Source organism: Struthio camelus, unplaced genomic scaffold, assembly GCF_040807025.1.
Source record: "Struthio camelus isolate bStrCam1 unplaced genomic scaffold, bStrCam1.hap1 HAP1_SCAFFOLD_174, whole genome shotgun sequence".
Classification (NCBI taxonomy): Eukaryota; Metazoa; Chordata; class Aves; order Struthioniformes; family Struthionidae; genus Struthio; species Struthio camelus.
In genome coordinates this window covers 1-23,866 of record NW_027182686.1, presented here as the reverse complement: position 1 = coordinate 23,866, position 23,866 = coordinate 1, and the positions used below count along the sequence as shown (strand labels likewise).

The 23,866-nt window shown below is 77.5% G+C and overlaps 3 protein-coding genes and 1 non-coding gene across 5 annotated transcripts; 1 reads left to right on the top strand and 3 right to left on the bottom strand.

Annotated features, from left to right (window-relative positions):
* Positions 1–208: 208 nt before the first annotated feature.
* Positions 209–3,902, bottom strand: RPL13A (ribosomal protein L13a). The gene is given in 9 exon segments (XM_068929339.1): positions 209–314; positions 738–827; positions 829–861; positions 951–1,010; positions 1,296–1,381; positions 1,473–1,574; positions 2,496–2,561; positions 3,460–3,532; positions 3,778–3,902. Coding segments are annotated over 9 exon segments (612 nt in total). The 5' UTR covers positions 3,793–3,902; the 3' UTR covers positions 209–227.
* LOC138065156 (small nucleolar RNA SNORD34) lies at positions 1,114–1,183 on the bottom strand. The gene has a single exon (XR_011138295.1). It is a non-coding gene; the product is annotated as a small nucleolar RNA SNORD34 (small nucleolar RNA).
* A 925-nt stretch (positions 3,903–4,827) lies between the features above and the next one.
* PIH1D1 (PIH1 domain containing 1) lies at positions 4,828–8,944 on the bottom strand. Of its 2 annotated transcripts, XM_068929334.1 has the most exons (10): positions 8,539–8,943; positions 7,922–7,991; positions 7,665–7,847; positions 6,958–7,019; positions 6,789–6,873; positions 6,622–6,715; positions 6,485–6,511; positions 6,300–6,396; positions 5,318–5,467; positions 4,828–4,904 (listed from the first exon to the last, which is right to left on the bottom strand). In XM_068929334.1, the coding sequence occupies exons 1-10, from the start codon at positions 8,626–8,628 to the stop codon at positions 4,872–4,874; spliced, it is 891 nt and encodes a 296-aa protein (XP_068785435.1). In that variant the 5' UTR covers positions 8,629–8,943; the 3' UTR covers positions 4,828–4,871. The 2 variants fall into 2 exon arrangements, with proteins under 2 accessions (XP_068785435.1, XP_068785436.1); XM_068929335.1 differs by lacking the exon at positions 6,485–6,511 and having other exon boundaries at positions 8,539–8,944.
* A 483-nt stretch (positions 8,945–9,427) lies between these two features.
* Positions 9,428–22,078, top strand: ALDH16A1 (aldehyde dehydrogenase 16 family member A1; the record flags this gene model as incomplete). The annotated part of the gene is given in 17 exon segments (XM_068929333.1): positions 9,428–9,561; positions 9,680–9,782; positions 9,860–9,986; positions 11,103–11,362; positions 12,045–12,122; positions 13,199–13,383; positions 14,508–14,660; positions 16,284–16,475; positions 17,495–17,593; positions 18,312–18,448; positions 19,538–19,643; positions 20,105–20,228; positions 20,342–20,470; positions 20,570–20,579; positions 21,471–21,627; positions 21,897–21,983; positions 21,986–22,078. Coding segments are annotated over 17 exon segments (2,130 nt in total), but the record flags the coding sequence as incomplete, so codon positions are not given.
* Positions 22,079–23,866: the final 1,788 nt, after the last annotated feature.

Below are 23,866 nucleotides of genomic sequence, written 5' to 3'. Positions count from 1 at the left end.
CCGACACGCGCGGGGACACGGCCCGACACGCGCCGGGAGCCCGCGGGGCTCTGTGACCCCCTGAAATAAAGCTCTGAACCAGCCCTGGAGTCTCGTGTCGTGTCGCCCCCCGTCCCAGTGCCCCCCCGCGTCCCGTGTCCCCCCCCCGTGTGTCCCGTGTCCCCCCCCCGCGTCCCGTGTCCCCCCCGTGTGTCCCCCGTCACGGCCGTGGCGGTTCCAGCCTTTATTCACAGCAGCAGCCCGTGCTGGCGCAGCACCGCCGACAGCGGCGCGATCTTCCCCTCCACGTTGCGCTCCGCCCGGCGCCGCAGGTTCTGGGGGGGGGGTCGGGGGGGGTCAGGGGGGCGCCCGAGACCCCCCTCAAACCCCCCAGGCAGGTCCTGGCCCCTCCCCCGGGCAGATTTGGGGTTTCCCATGCATAAAAACACTGTTTAGCACCTCCCACAAAGTAATAGTTTTGAGGCTCCCCCTCAGGCCAGTTTCAAGGATCACCCCACGTGCAGCAGTTTTGAGGCTCCCCTTGGCAGCAGTTTCAAGTCTCTCCAATACAGGACAAGCTTCCAAGGCTCCCCCACTCTGAAACAGTTTCAAAGCTCTCCTCCACAAAGGTGGTTTCAAGGCCCTCCCCCATGATGGCAGTTTCAAGGCTCCCCTTCAACTTTTAGGGTTCCCCACCACCACCCCATTTCACCCCCGATTTTGGCCCCCTGCCCCATCTCACTCCCGCCCCCCCTCACCATCAGCTTCTTCTTCTTGTTGTAACGCAGCTTCGCCTTCTCCTTGCGCTTCTCCTCCAGCGCCGCCGTCACCGCCTGGTACTTCCAGCCCGACCTCGTGCGCCAGCCGGCCCAGGAAGGCGAACTGGGGGGGGGGGCGGGGGCGTCAGAGGGGCCCCGGCGTCCGGGGAGCCCCCGCCGCCCCCCCACGACCCTCCCGGCTCCCCCCAGTACCTTGCGGGTGGGCTTGAGGCGGATGATCTTCAGGGCGGCCGGGACGACCATGCGCTTGCGCTGCCGGAGGAGAGAGCGTCGGGGGGGGGACACGGGGTGGGGGGGGGAGATGGGGGGGCACGGGGGGGACACGGGGGGGCACGGGGGGACCCACGCACCCCACGGGTGTCTCAGTGCTGCAGCTTTTCTCAGGGAGCATCGAGCAATGTAGGTAAAAGCGCATCATCGACACCAAAACCGGGGCCCCGGGGGGGGGCGTGAAAACCCGCCCGGGGGGGGGTCGGGGGCATCTGGGGGCTCCCAGAGGCACCTGAGGGGCAGCAGAGGGGCGGGGGGGGGGCTCACCTTGTCGTAGGGCGGGGGGATGCCGTCGAACACCTTGAGCCTCTCCAGGGCGGCCTGGCCCCGCTTCGTCTTGTGGGGCAGCATCCCTGGGGGCAGGCGTTAGGGGGCGGCGGGGGGCACAGCCCCCCCCCGCCAGGGGCCCCGGCGTCCGGGGGGCCCCGGCGTCCGGGCTCTCACCTCTCACCGTGCGCCAGAAGATGCGGCTGGGGGCGCGGAAGTGGTAGGGGCCGCGCGACGGGTTCGTGTTCATCCGCTTGCGCAGGAACGCCAGGTACTTCACTGCCGGCGCGGCGCGGCGCGTCAGCGGGGCCCCGGCGTCCGGGCGGCCCCCCCCCAACCCCGCCGAGGGGCCCCGGCGTCCGGGCGGCCCCCCCCCAACCCACCCCGCCGAGGGGCCCCGGCGTCCGGGCGGCCCCCCCCCCCCCAACCCCGCCGAGGGGCCCCGGCGTCCGGGCGGCCCCCCCCCAACCCACCCCGCCGAGGGGCCCCGGCGTCCGGGCGGCCCCCCCCCCAACCCCGCCGAGGGGCCCCGGCGTCGGGCGGCCCCCCCCCAACCCACCCCGCCGAGGGGCCCCGGCGTCCGGGCGGCCCCCCCCCCAACCCCGCCGAGGGGCCCCGGCGTCCGGGCGGCCCCCCCCACCCAACCCCGCCGAGGGGCCCCGGCGTCCGGGGCGGCCCCCCCCCAACCCCGCCGAGGGGCCCCGGCGTCCGGGCGGCCCCCCCCCCCCCACCCCCGCCGAGGGGCCCCGGCGTCCGGGCGGCCCCCCCCCCCCCCAACCCCGCCGAGGGGCCCCGGCGTCCGGGGCGGCCCCCCCCCCCCCAACCCCGCCGAGGGGCCCCGGCGTCCGGGCGGCCCCCCCCCCAACCCACCCTACCGAGGGGCCCCGGCGTCCGGGCAGCCACCCCCACCCAACCCCGCCGAGGGGCCCCGGCGTCCGGGGCAGCCCCTACCCCCATCAGGACCCACGTGTCCGAGCAGCCCCCCTCCCCCCAAGCATGGAGGGACCCAGGCGTCCGGGCAGTGTCCCCGCTCCCCCCCCCCCCAGGGGCCCAGGCGTCCGGGCAGTGTCCCCGCTCGCCCCCCCCAGGGGCCCAGGCGTCCGGGCAGTGTCCCCCGCTCCCCCCCCCCCCAAAGGGGCCCAGGCGTCCGGGCAGTGTCCCCGCCCCGCCCCCCAAAGGGCCCAGGCGTCCGGGGCTCACGTTTGTTGCGGTAGAAGTTTCCAGAAATGTTGATCCCTTCGCAGCGAAACCACCACGACCCGGCGGCTGCGGGGGGGGGGGGGGGGGGGGGGCGGTCAGTGGACCCAGGCGTCCGGGCCCCCCCCGATCCCCCCCCCTCCCCTGGGGGGGCCCAGGCGTCCGGACCCCCCCCATGCCCCCCTCCCCGGGGGGGGCCCAGGCGTCCGGACCCCCCCCGATCCCCCCCTCCCCTGGGGGGACCCAGGCGTCCGGACCCCCCCCATGCCCCCCTCCCCGGGGGGGGGCCCAGGCGTCCGGGACCCCCCCCGATCCCCCCTCCCCTGGGGGGGCCCAGGCGTCCGGACCCCCCCCCATGCCCCCCTCCCCGGGGGGGGCCCAGCGTCCGGACCCCCCCCCGATCCCCCCTCCCCGGGGGGGGCCCAGGCGTCCGGACCCCCCCCCGATCCCCCTCCCCGGGGGGGCCCCAGGCGTCCGGACCCCCCCCGATCCCCCCTCCCCGGGGGGGGGCCCAGGCGTCCGGACCCCCCCCCGATCCCCCCTCCCCGGGGGGGGCCCAGGCGTCCGGACCCTCCCCCGATCCCCCCTCCCCTGGGGGGGGCCCAGGGCGTCCGGACCCCCCCCGATCCCCCCCCTCCCCTGGGGGGGCCCAGGCGTCCGGACCCCCCCCGATCCCCCCCTCCCCGGGGGGGGCCCAGGCGTCCGGGCCCCCCCGATCCCCCCCCTCCCCTGGGGGGGCCCAGGCGTCCGGACCCCCCCCCGATCCCCCCTCCCCGGGGGGGGCCCAGGCGTCCGGACCCCCCCATGCCCCCCTCCCCGGGGGGGGCCCAGGCGTCCGGCGCTCAGATGGTAGTGCATGCAGGCGGCTCGCACGGTCGTGAGACTCGACAGCCAGAGCGGCATCATCACGCGGCGCGCCGGGGGGGTCCCGGGGGGGGGGGCCCCGGGGGGGGGGTCCCGCACTCACCCAGCAGCACCTGCTTGGCCACGATGGCCGCCAGCCGGCCCAGGAGGTGCCCGCGCCCGTCGATGACCAGAACCTGCGGCGGCACCGGCACCGGGGGGGGGCGGCGGGGGGGGGGGGGCAGGTCAGGGCGGGCGGCGGCACCGGGCCCGCGGCCTCCCCCCCCCCGCCACGTGCGGCGCCGCCGCCCCGCGCCCCCCCCGCCCCCCCGAGCCGTTACCCCCCCCCCGAGCCGTGAACCCCCCCCGAGCCGTGAACCCCCCCCAGAGCCGTGACCCCCCCCCCGGGGCCGTGAACCCCCCCCCGCGCCGCCCCGCGCACCTTCAGCTCCGCCATCTTCCTCGCCGCCCGCACGGGAAAGAGGCTCCGCCCCCCGCGCGCCCCGGGGTCGCCGCTTCCGCCGGCCGCCGCCCGCAGGGGCGGAAGTGACGTCAGCGCGCTCCGCCCCCCCCGCCCGCGCGTTTCGGCAGACCAGGGAGGGGCCGGGAGGCCCCGCCCCCGCCGCGGCCCCGCCCCCAGCAGCCTCCCAGCGTCCCCAGTAATCTCCCAGTGCCCCCCCGCACCTCCCAGTGTCCCCAGTAACCTCCCAGTAACCTCCCAGTGCCCCCCACACCTCCCAGTGTCCCCAGTCCCCCCAGTGCCCCCAGTAACCTCCCAGTGCCCCCCACACTTCCCAGTGTCCCCAGTAACCTTCCAGTGTCCCCAGTAACCTTCCAGTAACCTCCCAGTGCCCCCCACACCTCCCAGTGTCTCCAGTAACCTCCCAGTGCCCCCCACACCCCCCAGTGTTCCCATTAACCTCCCAGTGCCCCCCACAACATCCCAGTAACCCCCCAACATCCCCAGTAACCCCTCAGTGTTCTCATAAACCTCCCAGTAACCTCCCACTGTCCCCCGGTATCTCCACTACTGTCCCAGTAACCTCCCAGGGTCCCCATTAACCTTCCAGGCACCCCCCGGCGCCCCCCAACATCCCAGCAGCCCCCCAGCAGCCCCCAGCGCCGTCCCAGTGCCCCCAGGCACCCCCCGGCGCCCCCCAACATCCCAGCAGCCCCCCAGCAGCCCCCAGCGCCGTCCCAGTGCCCCCAGGCACCCCCCGGCGCCCCCCAACATCCCAGCAGCCCCCCAGCAGCCCCCAGCGCCGTCCCAGTGCCCCCAGTCACCCCCCAGTGCCCCCGCACACACGCTCGGCTCTCGCCCGGCTCCTGCCGCACTTTATTGCGCTGCCCGTACAACCGCCCCCCCCGCCGGGGGCCCGGGCGTCCGGCCCCCCCCAACCGCCTCCCCCCCCGCCGGGGGCCCGGGCGTCCGGCCCCCCCCAATCGCCCCCCCCCGCCGGGGGCCCGGGCGTCCGGCCCCCCCCAACCGCCTCCCCCCCCGCCGGGGGCCCAGGCGTCCGGGCCCCCCCCCGCCCCTCACAGCTGCAGCGGCATGGTCACCGTCAGCACCTGGGGGAGGGAAGGGGGCGGGGTCAGGGGTGGGGCCTCGCATTGAGGGGCGGGGCCACACACAACCCCAGAGTTGGGGGAGGGCGTGGCCCCGCAGGGAGGGGGCGGGGCTCCACGGGGAGGGGGTGGGGCTCACCTTGGTGCATGGGGGAGGTGGAAGCAGGTGTGGCAGTGGGCGGGGTCAGGGGAAGGGGGCGTGGCCCCGCGGGGAGGGGGCGTGGCCCCGCGGGGAGGGGGTAAAAGTGGGTGTGACAGTGGGTGGGGTCACGGGAAAGGGGGCGTGGCCCACAGGAGGGGGCGTGGCCCCACAGGGAGAGAGAGGGCTCACCTTGATGCAGGGATGGAAGTGGGTGTGGCAGAGGGCGGGGTCAGGGGAAGGGGGCGTGGCCCCGCGGGGAGGGGGCGGGGCTCACCTTGGTGCGCGGGTGGAAGCGGGCGCGGCAGCGGGCGGGGTCGGGGGGGAGGGGCAGCCCCAGCTGCAGCAGGGGGGCGCCGCCCCCCCCGCCCCCCCCCAGCACCAGCCGCTCCTCGCTCAGCGCCAGCTCCAGCTGCCCCGCCCCCGCCTGGGGGAGGCGGGGCCTCAGAGGGGGCGGGGCCGTGTCTGGACCCGCCCCTGCCCCCACCCAGGACCCCTCCCCGAGACCCCCCCCAGCTCCCAGCAGCCCCCCAGGGACCCCCCCCAGCCCCATAGTGAGCCCCCTCGGCCTCTCAGGGACCCCCCCGGCCCCACGGGGACCCCTCAGCCCCCCCAGGGACCCCCCCCAGCCCCATAGTGAGCCCCCTCGGTCTCCCAGGGACCCCCCCGGCCCCACGGGGACCCCTCGGCCCCCCCAGGGACCCCCCCCAGCCCCATAGTGAGCCCCCTCGGTCTCCCAGGGATCCCCCCGGCCCCACGGGGACCCCTCGGCCCCCCCAGGGACCCCCCCCAGCCCCATAGTGAGCCCCCTCGGTCTCCCAGGGACCCCCTGGCCCCACGGGGACCCCTCGGCCCCCCCAGGGACCCCCCCCAGCCCCATAGTGAGCCCCCTTGGCCTCCCAGGGACCCCCCCAGGACCCCCCACCCACCCCAACCCCACAGGGACACCCTATATCCCCCCCCAGCCCCACAAGGAGCCCCCTGGTCCCCCATGGGCCCCCCCCAGCCCCACAACAAGCCTCATCCGGTCCCCTAGCCCCCCAAGGACACCCCAGCCCCCCAGGGACCCCCATGGCCCCCCCCAGCCCCATAGTGAGCCCCCTTTCAACCCTCCCCACTCCCCTACAGACACCTATAGTCCCCCAGCCCCATAACAAGCCCCCTCCAGCCCCCCAGGGACCCCCATGGGCCCCCTCGGCCCCCCTCACCCCCAGGTCCCCCCCGCCCCACGGTGACCCCCCCCCCAGCCCCACACTCACCACGTGGGGCAGGTGGACGCGGGCCTGCAGCACCCGGGGGTGCTCGGCCGAGGGCTCGGCCACCACCACGTAGGCGGGAGGGGGCGGCGGGGGGGGGCTGCGGGGGGGGGGCAGCGTCAGGGGAGGGGGCAGCGCCGGCCGGGGGGGGGGCGTCCGGGCTGCCCCACTCGGCCCCCGGCTCCTACCTGGGGGGCTCCGGCGGCGGCTCCTCGCTGCGGGGACGAGGAGAGCGTGAGTCGGGTCGGGGGGGTCCCGGGGGGGCCGGGAGGTAGCAGGGGGGGTCCGGGGGGGTCTTGGGGGGGGGTCCGGGGGGGCCACTCACCCCTCCAGCTCCTGGATGCGGGGCCGGGGCCGCGTCCGGATGTTTTGGGCCGAGATGGAGCCGAGGAACTTGCGGTTCTGCAGCACCCGCCAGCCTGGGGGGGCCGGGGGGGGTCAGGGGGGGTCGGGGGGGTCCCGCCGCCCCCCCCCGGCCCCCCCGGGCCCTACCAGAGTGGTTGACCTCGACGCCGTACTTCTCCGCCAGCCCCTCCATGACCACGGTGAGGAAGAACTCCAGGTAGAGGGGGTCGGCCTGGGGCGGGGGGGGGGTCAGCGCGGGGGCTGCGGCCCCGGGACCCCCCCGGCCCCCCCCAGAGCCCCCCCGGCCCCCCCTCACCTGCAGCGAGCGCAGCAGGGCCGAGTTCACCACCACGTCGTAGGCCGTGCAGCCCTGGCCGCCTGCAACGGGGGGTGGGGGGGGGCGTTGGGGGCGGCCAGAGCCCCCCTCGGGGGGCGGGTTGGGGCAGCGGGGGGGGTCGAGACCCACGGGGGGTCGGGGGGGGGCATTGGGGGCAGCCAGAGTCCCCCGGGGAGGGCGGGGGGGCTTTGGGGGCGGCCAGAGCCCCCCTGGGGGGGGCAGGTTGGGGCAGCGGGGGGGGTCGAGACCCACAGGGGGGATTTGGGGGTGGTTCGTGCCCCAGAAGGGCAGTTTGGGGCAGCCCAAGCTCCAGAGAAGGGATTTCGGGGCCGTTTGGGGCAATCTGGGGGATTTGGGGGCAGCTCCCACCCCACGGGGGTCTGGGGGTGGTTTGGGGGGGGGGGGGGGTTGTCCCACCAGGGCAGTTCGGGGCAGTTCAGGCCCCACAGGACGACTCGGGGGCAGTTCTTGTCCCCATGAGAAGGTTTGGGGCAGTTCGGGCCGTTTTGGGGGCCGTTTCGGGGGCCGTTTGGGGGCTCACTGCGGTCGAGCTCGGCGTGCGGCTCCCCCAGACCCACGGGAAGGCGCCTCGGGGGGGCGGCTGGGGGGGCGGGGTGGTTTGGGGCAGCTCGGGCCGTTTCGGGGGCCGTTTCGGGGGCCGTTTGGGGGGCCGTTTGGGGGCTCACTGCGGTCGAGCTCGGCGTGCGGCTCCCCCAGGCTCATGGGGATGCGGAAGGCCGAGGCGGCGTCGGAGCCGAGCAGCAGCCGGAGGTCGCGGGGGGCCAGGGGGGGCGGCGCGGGGACGGCCGGCGAGTGGCAGACGTTGACGAAGACCTTGGCGTCGCCCGCCCGCGTCTTCACGCAGAAGCCTGGGGGCGACGGGGGGGTCGGGGGGGCTGCGCCTCCTCGGGGCCCCCCCGGGACCCCCCCGGACCCCCCGGACCTGGCTGCGGGGTGACGGCGGTGGAGCCCGACCCCGGCGGCGGCTCGGCCTCCTCGGCGTCCTGGGTCACCTGCGGGACGGGGGGGCGACGCGGTGGTGCCTGCGCCCCCCCGGACCCCCCCAACCCCCCCCACATCCTCTAGGGCCCCCCCAGGCCTCCCCGATCCCCCCAGTTCCCCTATTTCCTCAGGACCCTCCAGTCCCTCTTGGAGCCCCCCAACCCTCCCAGTCACTCCAGACCCCCCAACCTGCCTTGTGCTCCCCCCAAACCCCTTGGGACCCCCTGAACCCCCCCCAGGCACCCCCGATCCCCCGGCACCCAAATCCCTTCAGCCCCCCCGGGATCCCCTGAACCTCCTCGGACCCCCCAGACCCCCCCGGCCCCTCCAGACCCCCCAACCTGCCCTGCGCCCCCCCCAATCCCCTTGGGACCCCCTGAACCCCCCCCCAGGCGCCCTCGATCCCCCGGCACCCAAATCCCTTCAGCCCCCCCGGGATCCCCTGAACCTCCTCGGACCCCCCAGACCCCCCCGGCCCCTCCAGACCCCCCCAACCTGCCTTGCGCCCCCCCAGGGCCCCCAAATCCCCTCGGACCCCCTGCACCCCCCCGGCCCCACCTGCAGCAGGAGCCGCCGCAGCGCCTCGGGCTCCTCGTCCCCCTCCAGCTCCGCCGACAGCAGCGACTTGTCCGTGGCGGCGGCGGCCATGGCTGCGGGGGGGCGGGCGCCCCCCAAGGACCCCGGCGTCCGCGACCCCCCCGAGGGGCCCAGGAGTCCGAGCCCCCCCCCCCCGCCCCGCAGCGGCCCTTAGCAACGGTTACCACGCGCCGCGCTCTCCCGCGTAACGCGCGCGGCGAGCGAGCTTCCGCTTCCGGCAGGAGCGGCGCTCCCTGCTCTATGGTCGCTGGGCGGACTCGCCCTTCCGGGGCGCCCCGGGGCCGGTCCCGCTGACGGGGGCGGGGCGACTCTATGGCAGCCGGGGGGCCGCTCTTTCCTCTGGGAGCGCGTCTCGCTGGCAGCCGGGGGGCCGCTCTTTCCTCTAGAGGGCGCGTCTCGCTGGCAGCCGGGGGGCCGCTCTTTCCTCTGGGAGCGCGTCTCGCTGGCAGCTGGTGGGCCGCTCTTTCCTCTGAGGGCGCGTCTCGCTGGCAGCCGGGGGGCCGCTCTTTCCTCTAGAGGGCGCGTCTCGCTGGCAGCCGGTGGGCCGCTCTTTCCTCTAGAGGGCGCGTCTCGCTGGCAGCCGGGGGGCCGCTCTTTCCTCTGGGGGCGCGTCTCGCTGGCAGCCGAGGGGCCGCTCTTTCCTCTAGAGGGCGCGTCTCGCTGGCAGCCGGTGGGCCGCTCTTTCCTCTAGAGGGCGCGTCTCGCTGGCAGCCGGGGGGCCGCTCTTTCCTCTAGAGGGCGCGTCTCGCTGGCAGCCGGGGGGCCGCTCTTTCCTCTAGAGGGCGCGTCTCGCTGGCAGCCGGGGGGCCGCTCTTTCCTCTGGGAGCGCGTCTCGCTGGCAGCCGGGGGCCGCTCTTTCCTCTGGGGGCGCGTCTCGCTGGCAGCCGGGAGGCCATGGCGGCGGCGGCGGCGCTGCCCGCGGTGCCGGAGATCTTCTCCGAGATGGCGACGGGGCCCGGGCCCGGGGGGGCCGCGGCGGGGCTGGTGGGGGCCGGGGTCCCCGGTGGGGGGGGGGGCGGGGAGGCCCCGGACGCCGGGGCCCTCCGGGGTCGAAGGTGGCCGGGGGGGCCCAGGCGTCCGGGTGACGCGGCGGCGCCCCCAGGCCTGGCTGGACGCCCGCGGCCGGAGCCTCGGGCACTTCGTGGCCGGCGCCTGGCTGGAGCCGCCGGGCCGGGAGATGCTGGAGGTCCGCGAGGCCGCCACCGGTACGGGGCCGGGGGCCGGGGGCCGGGGGCCGGGGGCCGGGGGTCGGAGGTCGCGCCCGGCTGACCCCTGCCCGCAGGCCGGCGGCTGGCGGTGGTGCCGCGGGGCGACCGGGCCGACGTGGCGGCGGCCGTGGCGGCGGCGGAGGCGGCGGCGGCGGCCTGGGGGCGCCTGGGGGGCCCCGACCGGGCCCGGGGCCTGCGGGAGTGAGTGAGGGGGCGGGGCGTCCTGGGGGCGGAGCTTCTGGATGGGTGGAGTCTATGGAGGGTGGGGCTTGGGGAGGGGGTGGAGCCAATGGGGCAGCCTGCCCCCTTTGGCCCCTCCCCCCAGTGACCCCGGTGACCCCACATGACCCCATGGCCTCCCGGTGACCTCCCCTTTGACCCCTCTTGTGCCCGGGCCCCGACCCCCGGTGACCCCCATGACCCCTTGTGCCCCCCACGTGACCCCTGACCCCGCCCTTGCGGCCGCTGGTCACCCCGTGACCCCTGACCCCCGCGCCCCCATCCTGCTCCTGCCTCTATGACCCTGACCCCTGCTGACCCCTGACCCCGCTGACCCCGCTGACCCCTGACCCCCGCACCCCCTGACCCTGATGACCCCTGGCTCCTTACTGCTGCTCCCTGACCACGCTGACCCCTGACGACCTCTGACCCCGCTGACCCCTGCCCCAGTGCCCCCGACCCTGACGACCCCTGACCCTGCTGACCCCTGACGACCTCTGACCCCGCTGACCCCTGACGACCTCTGACCCCGCTGACCCCTGACCCCGCTGCCCCTGACCCTGACGACCCCTGACCCCGCTGACCCCTGACCCCTGATGACCTCTGACCCCACTGACCCCTGCCCCAGTGCCCTGACCCTGACGACCTCTGACCCCGCTGACCCCTGACCCCGCTGCCCCTGACCCTGACGACCCCTGACCCCGCTGCCCCTGACCCTGACGATCCCTGACCCCACTGACCCCTGACCCCTGATGACCTCTGACCCCGCTGACCCCTGCCCCAGTGCCCCGACCCTGATGACCTCTGACCCCGCTGACCCCTGACCCCTGATGACCTCTGACCCCGCTGACCCCTGCCCCAGTGCCCCGACCCTGATGACCTCTGACCCCGCTGACCCCTGCCCCCCGACCCTGACGACCCCTGCCCCAGTGCCCTGACCCCGCTGACCCCTGCCCCCCGACCCTGACGACCCCTGCCCCAGTGCCCCGACCCTGACGACCCCTGACCCTGCTGCCCCCCGACCCTGACGACCCCTGCCCCCGCTGCCCCCTGACCTTGGTGCCCCCCGCCGCCGCCCCCTTCCGGCCCGGCGCGCAGGCTGGCGGCGGGGGTGGCGCGGGGGGCGGCGGCGCTGGCGGCTCTGGACTCGCTGCCCTCGGGGCGGCCGCTGGCCGAGACGCTGGGCGCCGACCTGCCGCTGGGGCTGCGGCTGCTGGAGCAGGCGGCCGCCTGGGCCCAGCTGGGGCGGCCCCGCGCCTGGGCCCCCCTCGGTGAGACCCGACCCCGGCACCCCCGGGACCCCCGGGACGCCCCCCCCCAAACCCCCTCGTGGGTTCCCCGCGCCTGGGCCCCCCTCGGTGAGACCCGACCCCGGCACCCCCGGCACCCCCGGGACGCCCCCCCCGGCCCCCTCGTGGGTTCCCCGCGCCTGGGCCCCCCTCGGTGAGACCCGACCCCGGCACCCCCGGCACCCCCGGGACCCCCGGGACGCCCCCCCCAAACCCCCTCGTGGGTTCCCCGCCGCCAGGCCCCCCCCAGCCCCCAGGGACCCCGGCGTCCGGGCCCCCTCAGACCTTCTCGTGGGTTCCCTGCGGCCAGCCCCCCCCAGGGACCCTCAGGGACCCCGGCGTCCGGGGACCCTCCAAGCCCCCTCGTGGGTTCCCCACGGCCAGGCCCCCCCCAGGGACCCCAGTGTCCGGGCCCCCCCGATCCCCAGCGTGCGGGACCCCTCCCCGGGCCCCGGCGTCCGGGCGCCCCCCCCGATCCCCGGCGTGCGGGACCCCCCCCGGGCCCAGGCGTCCGGGCGCCCCCCCGATCCCCGGCGTGCGGGACCCCTCCCCGGGCCCAGGCGTCCGGGCGCCCCCCCGATCCCCGGCGTGCGGGACCCCTCCCCGGGCCCAGGCGTCCGGGCGCCCCCCCGATCCCCGGCGTGCGGGACCCCCCCCGGGCCCAGGCGTCCGGGCGCCCCCCCGATCCCCGGCGTGCGGGACCCCCCCCCGGGCCCCGGCGTCCGGGCGCCCCGCTGAGGCCTGTCCCCAGGGGTGGTGGGCGTCATCGTCTCGTCGCCCTGCTCCCTCCTGGCCGCGCTCTGGAAGATCGGCCCCGCGCTGGCCATGGGTGAGTGCCGGGGGCCCAGGCGTCCGGGGGCCCAGGCGTCCGGGCAGGGCAGGGAACCCGGGTGTTCAAGGGACCCCAGTGTCCGGGCAGGAGGGACCCAGGCGTGCGGGCGGGAAGGACCCATGGGTGGGGGGCCCCGGTGTGCGGGCGGGAGGGTCCCAGGATGGGGGTCCCGGGGGCCCAGGTGTCTGGGCGGGAGGGGCCCAGGTGTGCAGGTGGGAGGGGCCCGGGGTTGTGGGGGTCCCGGGGGCCCTGGTGTCCGGGCGGGAGGGGCCCGGGGTTGCAGGCGGGAGGGACCCGGGGGTGGGGGCCCTGGGGGTGGGGGCCCCGGGGGCCCAGGCGTCCGGGCGGGAGGGACCCGGGGTTGCGGGGGTCCTGGGGGCCCTGGTGTCCGGGCGGGAGGGACCCAGGGGTGGGGGGCCCGGGGGCCCAGGCGTGCAGGCGGGAGGGGCCCAGGCGTCCGGGCGGGAGGGACCCGGGGTTGCGGGCGGGGGGGCCCCGGGGGCGGGGGGTCCCGGGGGCGGGGGGTCCCGGGGGCGGGGGGTCCCGGGGGCGGGGGTCCCGGGGCGGGGGGGTCCCGGGGGCGGGGGGGTCCCGGGGGCGGGGGGGTCCCGGGGGCGGGGGGGCCCGGGGGCGGGGGTCCCGGGGGCGGGGGGGTCCCGGGGGCGGGGGGGTCCCGGGGGCGGGGGTCCCAGGGGCGGGGGGGTCCCGGCGGCGGGGGGGCCCGGGGGTGGGGGGGTCCCGGGGGCGGGGGGTCCCGGGGGCGGGGGGGCCCGGGGGCGGGGGGGTCCCGGGGGCAGGGGGGTCCCGGGGCAGGGGGGTCCCGGGGGCGGGGGTCCAGGGTGGGGGGTCCCGGGGTGGGGGTCCCGGGGGCGGGGGGTCCCGGCGGCGGGGGGTCCCGGGGCGGGGGGGCCCGGGGCGGGGGGGTCCCGGGGGCGGGGGGGTCCCGGGGCGGGGGGTCCCGGGGGCGGGGGGGTCCCGGGGCGGGGGGGCCCGGGGGTGGGGGGTCCCGGGGCAGGGGGGTCCCGGGGCGGGGGGGTCCCGGGGCCCCGGCGGGGCGCTGACGGGCGGCGCAGGCAACGCCGTGGTGCTGCTGGCGCCGGCCGAGGCGCCGCTGGCGCCGCTGCTGCTGGCGGCGCTCTGGGCGGAGGCGCCGCTGCCGCCGGGGCTGCTGAACGTGCTGGCGGCGCCCCCGGAGCTGCGGCGCGCCCTGGCCGCCCACCCCGGCCCGCGCGCCCTGGCCTTCGTCGGCCCCCCCCAGGTGGGCGCCCGCGCGAGGCGGGGGCGGCGGGGGCGGCGGGGGCGCGAGGCGGGTGCAACGGGTGCGCGAGGCGGGTGCAATGGGTGCGCGAGGCGGGTGCAAGGCGGGTGCAATGGGTGTGCGAGGCGGGCGCGAGGCGGGTGCAATGGGTGTGCGAGGTGGGCGCGAGGCGGGTGCAACGGGTGCGCGAGGCGGGCGCGAGGCGGGTGCAATGGGTGCGCGAGGCGGGTGCAACGGGTGCGCGAGGCGGGCGCGAGGCGGGTGCAAGGCGGGTGCAACGGGTGCGCAAGGCGGGCGCGAGGCGGGTGCAACGGGTGCGCGAGGCGGGCGCGAGGCGGGTGCAACGGGTGCGCGAGGTGGGCGCGAGGCGGGTGCAACGGGTGCGCGAGGCAGGTGCAAGGCGGGTGCAACGGGTGCGCGAGGTGGGCGCGAGGCGGGTGCAACGGGTGCGCGAGGTGGGCGCAAGGCGGGTGCAATGGGTGCGCGAGGCGGGCGCGAGGCGGGTGCAACGGGTGCGCGAGGCGGGTGCAAGGCGGGTGCAATGGGTGCGCGAGGCGGGTGCAACGGGTGCGCGAGGTGGGCGCAAGGCGGGTGCAATGGGTGCGCGAGGCGGGCGCGAGGCGGGTGCAACGGGTGCGCGAGGTGGGCGCGAGGCGGGTGCAACGGGTGCGCGACGCGGGCGCAAGGCGGGTGCAATGGGTGCGCGAGGTGGGCGCGAGGCGGGTGCAATGGGTGCGCGAGGCGGGTGCAAGGCGGGTGCAATGGGTGCGCGAGGCCGGCACGAGGTGGGTGCAATGGGTGTGCGAGGCGGGTGCAAGGCGGGTGCAATGGGTGCGCGAGGCGGGTGCGAGGCGGGTGCAACGGGTGCGCGAGGCGGGTGCAAGGCGGGTGCAAGGCGGGTGCAACGGGTGCGCGAGGCGGGTGCAAGGCGGGTGCAACACGTGTGCGAGGTGGGCGCGAGGTGTGTGCGAGGCGTGCCCCCCCGGGTGCCCCCGCGTGCCCCCGCGTGTGCGAGGCGTGTGCGAGGCGTGTGCCCCCCCGTGCGCGAGGCGTGCGCGAGGCGCGTGCCCCCCGCGTGCCCCCCCGGGTGCCCCCGGGTGCCCACGCGCGCGGGCCCCGCGCAGGAGGGGCGGGCGCTGCGCAGGGCCACGGCCGGCCGGGACGTGCGGCTCTCGCTGGCGCTGGGCGGGCGGCCGCTCGCCATCGTCCTCGACTCGGCCGACCTGGACGCCGCCGCCGGGGCCGTCGCCGCCGCCGCCGGGGCCCCCCCCGGGCCGGTGAGGGGTCGGGGGCTCGGGGGGCCGGGACCCGGGACCCGGCCCGGGGCTCCTCGGGTGCTGTCGGGTGTTTCAGGGCGCTTGGGGGGCGAGGCTGCTGGGTGGGGGGCGGTTGGGGGCGGTTTGGGCAGGGGCTGGTGGGGGGTCCGGGGCGGTTTTGGGGTGTTTTGGGGTGGTTTGGGCAGTTTTGGGGTGGTTTTGGGGCAGTTTGGGGCAGTTTTGGGGCGGTTTGGGGCAGTTTGGGGCAGTTTTGGGGCGGTTTGGGGCGGTTTGGGGTGGTTTTGGGGTGGTTTTGGGGCAGTTTGGGGCAGTTTTGGGGCGGTTTGGGGCAGTTTGGGGCGGTTTGGGGCGGTTTGGGGCGGTTTGGGGCAGTTTTGGGGCGGTTTGGGGCGGTTTGGGGCGGTTTGGGGCAGTTTTGGGGCGGTTTGGGGCAGTTTGGGGCAGTTTTGGGGCGGTTTGGGGCAGTTTGGGGCAGTTTGGGGCAGTTTTGGGGCGGTTTGGGGCAGTTTGGGGCAGTTTTGGGGCGGTTTGGGGCAGTTTGGGGCAGTTTGGGGCAGTTTTGGGGCGGTTTGGGGCAGTTTGGGGCAGTTTTGGGGCGGTTTGGGGCGGTTTGGGGCGGTTTGGGGTGGTTTTGGGGTGGTTTTGGGGCAGTTTGGGGCAGTTTTGGGGCGGTTTGGGGCAGTTTGGGGCAGTTTTGGGGCGGTTTGGGGCGGTTTGGGGCGGTTTGGGCAGTTTTGGGGCGGTTTGGGGCAGTTTGGGGCAGTTTGGGGCAGTTTTGGGGCGGTTTGGGGCGGTTTGGGGTGGTTTTGGGGCAGTTTGGGGCGGTTTAGGGTGGTTTTGGGGCAGTTTTGGGGCAGTTTGGGGTGGTTTGGGGCGGTTTGGGGCAGTTTTGGGGCAGTTTGGGGCAGTTTGGGGCGGTTTGGGGCAGTTTGGGTCAGTTTGGGGTGCTTTGGGGCAGTTTGGGGCAGTTTGGTTCAGTTTGGGGTGCTTTGGGGCGGTTTGGGGCGGTTTGGGGCAGTTTTGGGGCGGTTTGGGCAGTTTTGGGGCAGTTTGGGGCAGTTTGGGGTGGTTTGGGGCGGTTTGGGGTGCTTTGGGGCGGTTTGGGGCGGTTTGGGCAGTTTTGGGGCGGTTTGGGGCAGTTTGGGGCGGTTTGGGGCGGTTTGGGGCGGTTTGGGCAGTTTTGGGGCGGTTTGGGGCAGTTTGGGGCAGTTTGGGGCAGTTTTGGGGCGGTTTGGGGCGGTTTGGGGTGGTTTTGGGGCAGTTTGGGGCGGTTTAGGGTGGTTTTGGGGCAGTTTTGGGGCAGTTTGGGGTGGTTTGGGGCGGTTTGGGGCAGTTTTGGGGCAGTTTGGGGCAGTTTGGGGCGGTTTGGGGCAGTTTGGGTCAGTTTGGGGTGCTTTGGGGCAGTTTGGGGCAGTTTGGTTCAGTTTGGGGTGCTTTGGGGCGGTTTGGGGCGGTTTGGGGCAGTTTTGGGGCGGTTTGGGCAGTTTTGGGGCAGTTTGGGGCGGTTTGGGGCGGTTTGGGCAGTTTTGGGGCGGTTTGGGGCAGTTTGGGGCAGTTTGGGGCGGTTTGGGGCGGTTTGGGCAGTTTTGGGGCGGTTTGGGGCAGTTTGGGGGTCGCGGGCAGGTGCCGGCCGGCGGGGGTCTGGTGCTGGCGCAGGAGGGGGTGGCGGCGGCGCTGGCCCGGCGGCTCCGGGCCCGGCTGGGGGGGCTGCGGGTCGGGGACCCCCTGGACGGCGGCAGCGACGTGGGGCCGCTGCCCCCCCACACGGCCTCCCCGGAGCCCCTGGTGCAGGAGGCCCGGGCTGAGGGGGCCCAGGTGAGCGGCCGGACGCCTGGGCCCCTGCGGGGGGGGGGCCTGGGTCCATGTGGGGTCCCGGACGCCTGGGCCCCTGGGGGGGGGGCCTGGGTCCATGTGGGGTCCCGGACACCTGGGCCCCTGCGGGGGGGGGGCCTGGGTCCATGTGGGTCCCGGACGCCTGGGCTCCTGCTGGGGGGGGTCTGGATCCATGTGGGGTCCCGGACGCCTGGGCTCCTGCTGGGGGGGGCCTGGGTCCATGTGGGGTCCCGGACGCCTGGGCCCCTGCGGGGGGGGCCTGGGTCCATGTGGGGTCCCGGACACCTGGGCCCCTGCGGGGGGGGCCTGGGTCCACGTGGGTCCCGGACGCCTGGGCCCCTGCGGGGGGGGCCTGGGTCCATGTGGGGTCCCGGACGCCTGGGCCCCTGCGGAGGGGGCCTGGGTCCATGTGGGGCCCGGACGCCTGGGCCCCTGCGGGGGGGGGCCTGGGTCCACGTGGGTCCCGGACGCCTGGGCCCCTGCGGGGGGGGCCTGGGTCCATGTGGGGTCCCGGACACCTGGGCCCCTGGGGGGGGGGGGCCTGGGTCCACGTGGGTCCTGGACGCCTGGGCCCCTGCGGGGGGGGGGCCTGGGTCCACGTGGGTCCTGGACGCCTGGGCCCCTGCGGGGGGGGGCCTGGGTCCATGTGGGGCCCGGACGCCTGGGCCCCAGGATGGGGGGGGGCCTGGGTCCATGTGGGTCCCAGACGCCTGGGCCCCTGCGGGGGGGGGGGGGCCTGGGTCCATGTGGGTCCCAGACGCCGGGGCCCCTGCTGGGGGGGGGCCTGGGTCCATGTGGGGTCCCGGACGCCTGGGCCCCTGCGGGGGGGGGGGGCCTGGGTCCATGTGGGTCCCAGACGCCGGGGCCCCTGCTGGGGGGGGGGCCTGGGTCCATGTGGGGCCCGGACGCCTGGGCCCCTGCGGGGGGGGCCTGGGTCCATGTGGGGCCCGGACGCCTGGGCCCCTGCGGGGGGGGTCGCGGACGCCGGGCTGCTCTCGCAGGTGTTCCAGTCGTCGGCCCCACTGCCGCCGGGGGGGCGCTTCTACCCCCCCACCCTCATCACCGGGGTCGCCCCCACCTCGCGCTGCGTCCGCCAGGGGGTAGGTGACGGCGGGGGGGCCGGACTGCCCCGGGGGGGTCCATGCTGCTCCGGGGGGGTCCATGCCGCCCTGGGGGGCCCGAACTGCCCCGGGGGGGGTCCATGCTGCCCCGGGGGGGGTCCATGCTGCCCTGGGGGCCCCGAACTGCCCCGGGGGGGTCCATGCTGCCCCGGGGGGGTCCATGCTGCCCTGGGAGGCCCCAAACTGCCCCGGGGGGGTCCATGCTGCCCTGGGGGGGTCCATGCTGCCCTGGGGGGCCCCGAACTGCCCCGGGGGGGGTCCATGCTGCCCCGGGGGGGTCCATGCTGCCCCGGGGGGCCCCGAACTGCCCCGGGGGGGTCCATGCTGCCCCGGGGGGGTCCATGCCGCCCTGGGGGGCCCCGAACTGCCCGGGGGGTCCATGCTGCCCCGGGGGGGTCCATGCCGCCCTGGGGGGCCCCGAACTGCCCCGGGGGGGTCCATGCTGCCCCGGGGGGCCCTGAACTGCCCCGGGGGGGTCCATGCCGCCCTGGGGGGCCCTGAACTGCCCTGGGGGGGTCCATGCTGCCCTGGGGGGTCCATGCTGCCCCGGGGGGGGTCCATGCTGCCCCGGGGGGGTCCATGCTGCCCTGGGGGGCCCCGAACTGCCCCGGGGGGGTCCATGCTGCCCCGGGGGGGGTCCATGCCGCCCCCCCCGGGGTCTGTGACCGCCCCCCCGGGGGTGTCCCCCCCCCCGCAGCCCGGGGGCCCCGTCGTGGTGCTGGTGGCGGTGCGGAGCCCCGCGGAGGCGGCGGCGGTGGCCAACGCGCTGCCCCGGGCCTGGGCCGCCGGCGTCTGGGCCGAGGACGCCGCGCTGGCCGCCGACCTGGCCGCCAGGTGACCCCGCGGCCCCCCCGCGACCCCCCCGCGACCCCCGCCCCCTTGACCCCGCCCCCCGTGACCCCACCCCCCGCGACCCCCACCCCCCCACGACCCCTGACCCCCGTGACCCTGCCCGCATGACCCTGCCCCCCTGCCCCCGACCCCCTGCCCCCGTGACCCTGCCCCCCGTGACCCCCACCCCCCGCGACCCCGACCCCCCCACGACCCCTGACCCCCGTGACCCTGCCCGCATGACCCTGCCCCCCTGCCCCCGACCCCCTGCCCCCTTGACCCCGCCCCCCGTGACCCCCACCCCCTGCGACCCCGACCCCCCCACGACCCCTGACCCCCGTGACCCTGCCCGCATGACCCTGCCCCCCTGCCCCCGACCCCCTGCCCCCGTGACCCTGCCCCCCGTGACCCCCACCCCCCGCGACCCCGACCCCCCCACGACCCCTGACCCCCGTGACCCCCGTCCCCTGTGACCCCGACGCCCCTTACCCCCGCCCTGTGACCCCGCCCCCCTTGATCCCCACAACCCCCATGACCCCGACCCCCCCACGACCCCTGACCCCCGTGACCCTGCCCGCATGACCCTGCCCCCCTGCCCCCGACCCCCCTGCCCCCGTGACCCTGCCTCCCGTGACCCCCACCCCCCGCAACCCCGACCCCCCCACGACCCCTGACCCCGACGCCCCTTGACCCCTGCCCCCCGTGACCCCTGCTCCCCTGTGACCCTGCCCCCCATGACCCCCACCCCCCGTGACCCCGACCCCCCCACGACCCCTGACCCCTGTGACCCCGACGCCCCTTGACCCCCACCCCCCGTGACCCCGCCCCCCTGACCCTGACCCCCCTTGACCCCTGCCCCCCCGTCCCCCGTGACCCCGACCCCCCTTGACCCCCGCCCCCAGTGACCCCTGCTTCCCCTGACCCTGACCCCCCTTGACCCCTGCCCCCCCATCCCCCGTGACCCCGACGCCCCTTGACCCCCGCCCTGTGACCCCGCCCCCTTGATCCCCACAACCCCTGCGACCCCGCCCCTGGCCCCGCCCCTGGCCCCGCCCCCCGTGGCCCCGCCCCCCCGTGACACCCCCCCCCCAGGCTGCGTGTGGGGCTGGTCTGGCTCAACGGGCAGAACCTGCTCGACCCGGCCAGCGGCGCCGGCGGCACCACGGGCAGCGGCACCGGGGACGACGGCGGCCTGGAGGTGACGGGGGGGCCCGGGGGGGTCCCTGGGGGGCTCTGGGGGGCTCCTCAGGGTCTTCGGGAGGGCTGGGGGGGCTCCCTGGGGGGCTGGGGGTCCCCAGAGGGGTTCCTGGGGGTTTGGGGGGCACTGAGGGGGCTTGGTGTCCTCGGGAGGGGTCCCTGGGGGTCCTTGGGGGGGTTGGGGGGTCCCCTGAGGGGGTTCCTGGGGGTCCTCAGGAGGGCTAGGGGGTCCCCAGGGGTCCCTGGGAGGGGCTGGGGGTCCCCAGGGGGGTCCCCTGGAGGTCCTCGGGAGGGCTGGGTGTCCCCGGGGGGGTCCCCAGAGGTCCCTGGGAGGGGCTGGGGGTCCTCGGGGGGTCTAGGGGGTCCCATAAGTCCTAGTGGGGGCTGGGGGGTCTCCGGGGGTCCCTGGTGTCCCCGGGGGTCCCTGGCTCCTGCCCCCGCGACGGGCCCGGCTCCCCCCAGGCGCTGCGTGAATTCGGACGCCCCCCCTGGGAGCCGCCCCCCCCACCAGGCCCCCCCCGGCCGCCGAGCCGGAGAGCTGCAGCCCCCCCCCGGGGCCGGACCCCCCCCCGGCCGACAGCCCCAGGTGAGCCCGGCCCCCCACGTCCCCCCCCAACCAGGGCCCCCCTGGGGCTGGGGGTCCCAGTGGGTCGGGGGGGGTCCCGGGGGGCCTCGCAGCCATCTCTGACCCCCCCCCAGCCCGGAGCAACCCCAGGAGCCGCTGGAGGCAGCTGGGGCTGATGACATCACTGATGATGTCACTGCCACTGATGAGATCGCTGATGACATCGCTGCCGCCGTGGAAGCCGCCCGGCAGGCTGCTGTCGGGTGAGGGGCGCCGGACGCCTGGGCCCTTGTTGGGGGGGGGGACCCCCGAACGCCTGGGCCCCTTGTGGGGGGATCCCCCCGCACGCCTGGGCTCCCCAGGGGGCCCCCTGTCAGTTCCTGCTTCCCAGTTGGGACCCCCCAAGGCTGGTGCTGCAGCTGGGGGGGGCCCGGGGGGTCCTGGTGGTCCCGATGCCCCTGTCGCGCTCCCAGGGGATCCCGGGGGGGCCGGGGGGGGTCCCGATGCCCCTGACACACTCCTGGGGGGTTCCTGGGGGTTCCGAGAGGGGTCCGGGGGGGGTCCTGGTGGCTTTGTCCTGGTCCTGGGGGTCCCAGGGGTCCTGGGGGGGTCCTATCCTGCTCCCGGGGGTCCCGGGGGTCCCGGGGGGGTCCCGGTGCCCTGATGTGCTCCTGAAGGGGTTCCCGGGGGGGTCCCGGGAGGGTCCTGGTGGTCCCGGTGCCCCTGTCCTGGATATGGGAGGGGTCCCAGAGGGGTTCAGGGGGTCCTGGGGGTCCTGGTGCCCCTGGCCTGCTCCTGGGGGGGTGGGGGGGTTCAGGGGGTGTCCCAGGGGATCTCGGGGGGGTCCTGGGGGGGTCCCGAGCGGGTTCCCGGGGGGGTCCAGGGAGGTTCCCGGGGGTCTTGGGGGGGGTTCCCGGGGGGTTCCCAAGGGGGTTCCCAAGGGGGGGTCCCGGGGGGGGCCCCGAGTGGGTTCCCGAGGGGGTTCCCGAGGGGGTTTCCGGGGTTCCCGGGGTGGGTCCCGAGGGGTTCCCGGGGGGGGTTCCCGGGGGGGTCTCGGGGGGGGTCCAGGGGGGTTCCCGGGGGGGTTCCCGGGGGGGTTCCCGGGGGGGTCCCGAGGGGGTTCCCGGGGGGGTCCAGGGGGGTTCCCGGGGGGGTCCCGAGGGGGTTCCCCGGGGGGGTCTCGGGGGGTTCCCGGGGGGGTCCCGAGGGGGGTTCCCAGGGGGGTTCCCGGGGGGTCCCGGCGCCCCTGACGCGCTGCGGCAGCTGGGGGCGGCGGCCGGGCCCGGCCCGCGCGCGGGTGCTGCGGGCGGCGGCCGAGGCGCTGCGCGACGGCGACGGCGACGACGGCGCCACCGAGCGGCTGCGGGCGGCGCTGCTGCGCTGGGCCGCGCACGCGCAGATGGAGCGCGGCGCCCTGCAGGTGGGCGGGGGCCGGGCGCGGGGCGGGGCCGGGGCGGGGCGGGCAGTCCCTATATGGCAGCGGGGCGGGGCGGGCAGTCCCTACATGGCAGCGGGGGCGGGGCGGGCAGTCCCCACGTGGCAGCGGGGGCGGGGCGGGCAGTCCCTACATGGCAGCGGGGGGCGGGGCCTGGCAGTCCCCACGTGGCAGCGGGGGCGGGGCGGGCAGTCCCTACATGGCAGCGGGGGCGGGGCAGTGGCTGACAGGCCCCGCCCTCCGCCCGGCGGCAGGCGGTGCCCGGCGGCCGCGTGCTGGTGACGCGGGCGGCGCTGGGCGTGGTGGGCGTGGCCTGGGCCGGGCCCCGCCCCTGCCCGGCGCCCTGGAGCTGCTGCCGCCGGCGCTGGCGCTCGGCAACGCCCTGGTGCTGCTGGCGCCCCCTGGCGGCGCCGCCGCCGCGCGGCGCCTGGCCCAGGTACCGGCCCCCGGCACCGCGGGACCCCTGCGACCCCCCCCGCGACCCCCCCGAGAGCCCCCCGAGAGCCCCCTGGGACTCTCCCGCGAGACCCCCCTCTTAGAGACCCCCAAGACCCCTGGGACCCCCCGGGTGACCCCCCCCGAGACCCCCCGGGACCCCCCCGTGAGACCCCTGGGACCCCCCCGGGACCCCGCTGGGAGCCCCTCAGAGAAACCTCTGGGACCCCCCGGAGAACTCCCCAGAGAGACCCCCAGGACCCCCCAGCCACCCCGAGAAACCGCCGGGCCCCCCCCCAGACCCCCCCAGGACCCCCCATGACCCCTGGGACCCCCCTGAGACCCACCCAGGACCCCCCATGATCCCTCTCAACTCCTGTGACCCCCCCAGGACCCCCCCAGGACCCTCTCGTGATCCCTGGGACCCCCCCCAGCACCTCCAGGACCCTCCTGGGATCCTCCAGACCCCCTCAATGACCCCCCACCACCTCTGTGACCCCCCCAGGACCCCCCCAGGACCCTCTCGCGATCCCTGGGACCCCCCCAGCACCTCCAGGACCCTCCTGGGATCCTCCAGACCCCCTCAATGACCCCCCATCACCTCTGTGACCCCCCCAGGACCCCCCCAGGACCCTCTCGCGATCCCTGGGACCCCCCCCAGCACCTCCAGGATCCTCCTGGGATCCTCCAGACCCCCTCAATGACCCCCCGCAACCCCTGGGACCCCCCAGGACCCTCCCACTACCCCTGGGACCCCCCAGCACTCCCGAGACCCTCCTAGGAGCCCCCCCAGCCCCCCTCAGTGACCCCCCGCAACCCCTGGGACCCCCCAGGACCCCCAGGGACCCCAACACCCCCCCAGAGCCCCCGGGATGCGCTGCCCCCCCGGACCTCTCCGGCCCCCCGGGAGCCCCCGTGACGGGGCCGGTGGCCGCCCGCAGGCGCTGGCGGCGGGGGGGCTGCCGCGGGGGGCGCTGGCCGTGCTGCCGGGGGGGCCGGGGGCGACGGCCCCGCGCGGACCCTGGGGCTGGCCCGGCACCGCGGCCTCGACGGGCTCTGGCTCTGCGGGGGCGACCCGGTGAGCGGGGGCGCGGGGGGACGCGGGGGGATATGGGGGGGTCGAGGGACACGGGGGGGACGGGGAGGAAATGCACATGGGGGACACGGGGGCACAAGGAGGCAGAGACGCGCGGGGGGGACACGGGCGTGTGGGGGGACGTGGGGGGGACGGGGGATGTGGGGGGGACACGGGGACGGGGGGCAGCAGGGGGCCGGGGTGACGGGGGGCATTGGGGACCGAGGGGGCCGTGGGGGGTGACGGGGGGGTGACAGGGGACGTGGGGGACTGGGGGCCGGGGGGGTGGGGGGGTGACGGGGGGCATTGGGACCGAGGGGGCCGTGGGGGGTGACGGGGGGGTGACAGGGGACGTGGGGGACTGGGGGGCGGGGGGGTGGGGGGGTGACGGGGGATGTTGGGGACTGGGGGGACCGGGGGGGGTGGCAGGGGACGTTGGGACTGGGGGCCGGGGGGGTGGGGGGGTGACGGGGGATGTTGGGGACTGGGGGGGCAGCGGGGGGTGACGGGGGTGACAGGGGATGTTGGAGACTGGGGGGGGTGGGAGGGGGTGACGGGGGATGTTGGGGACTGGGGGGGTGGGGGGGTGACGGGGGATGTTGGGGACTGGGGGGTGACGGGGGGGTGACAGGGGGTGACAGGGGGGTGATGGGGGATGTTGGGGACTGGGGGGGCCGGGGGGTGGCGGGGGGGTGACAGGGGATGTTGGGGACT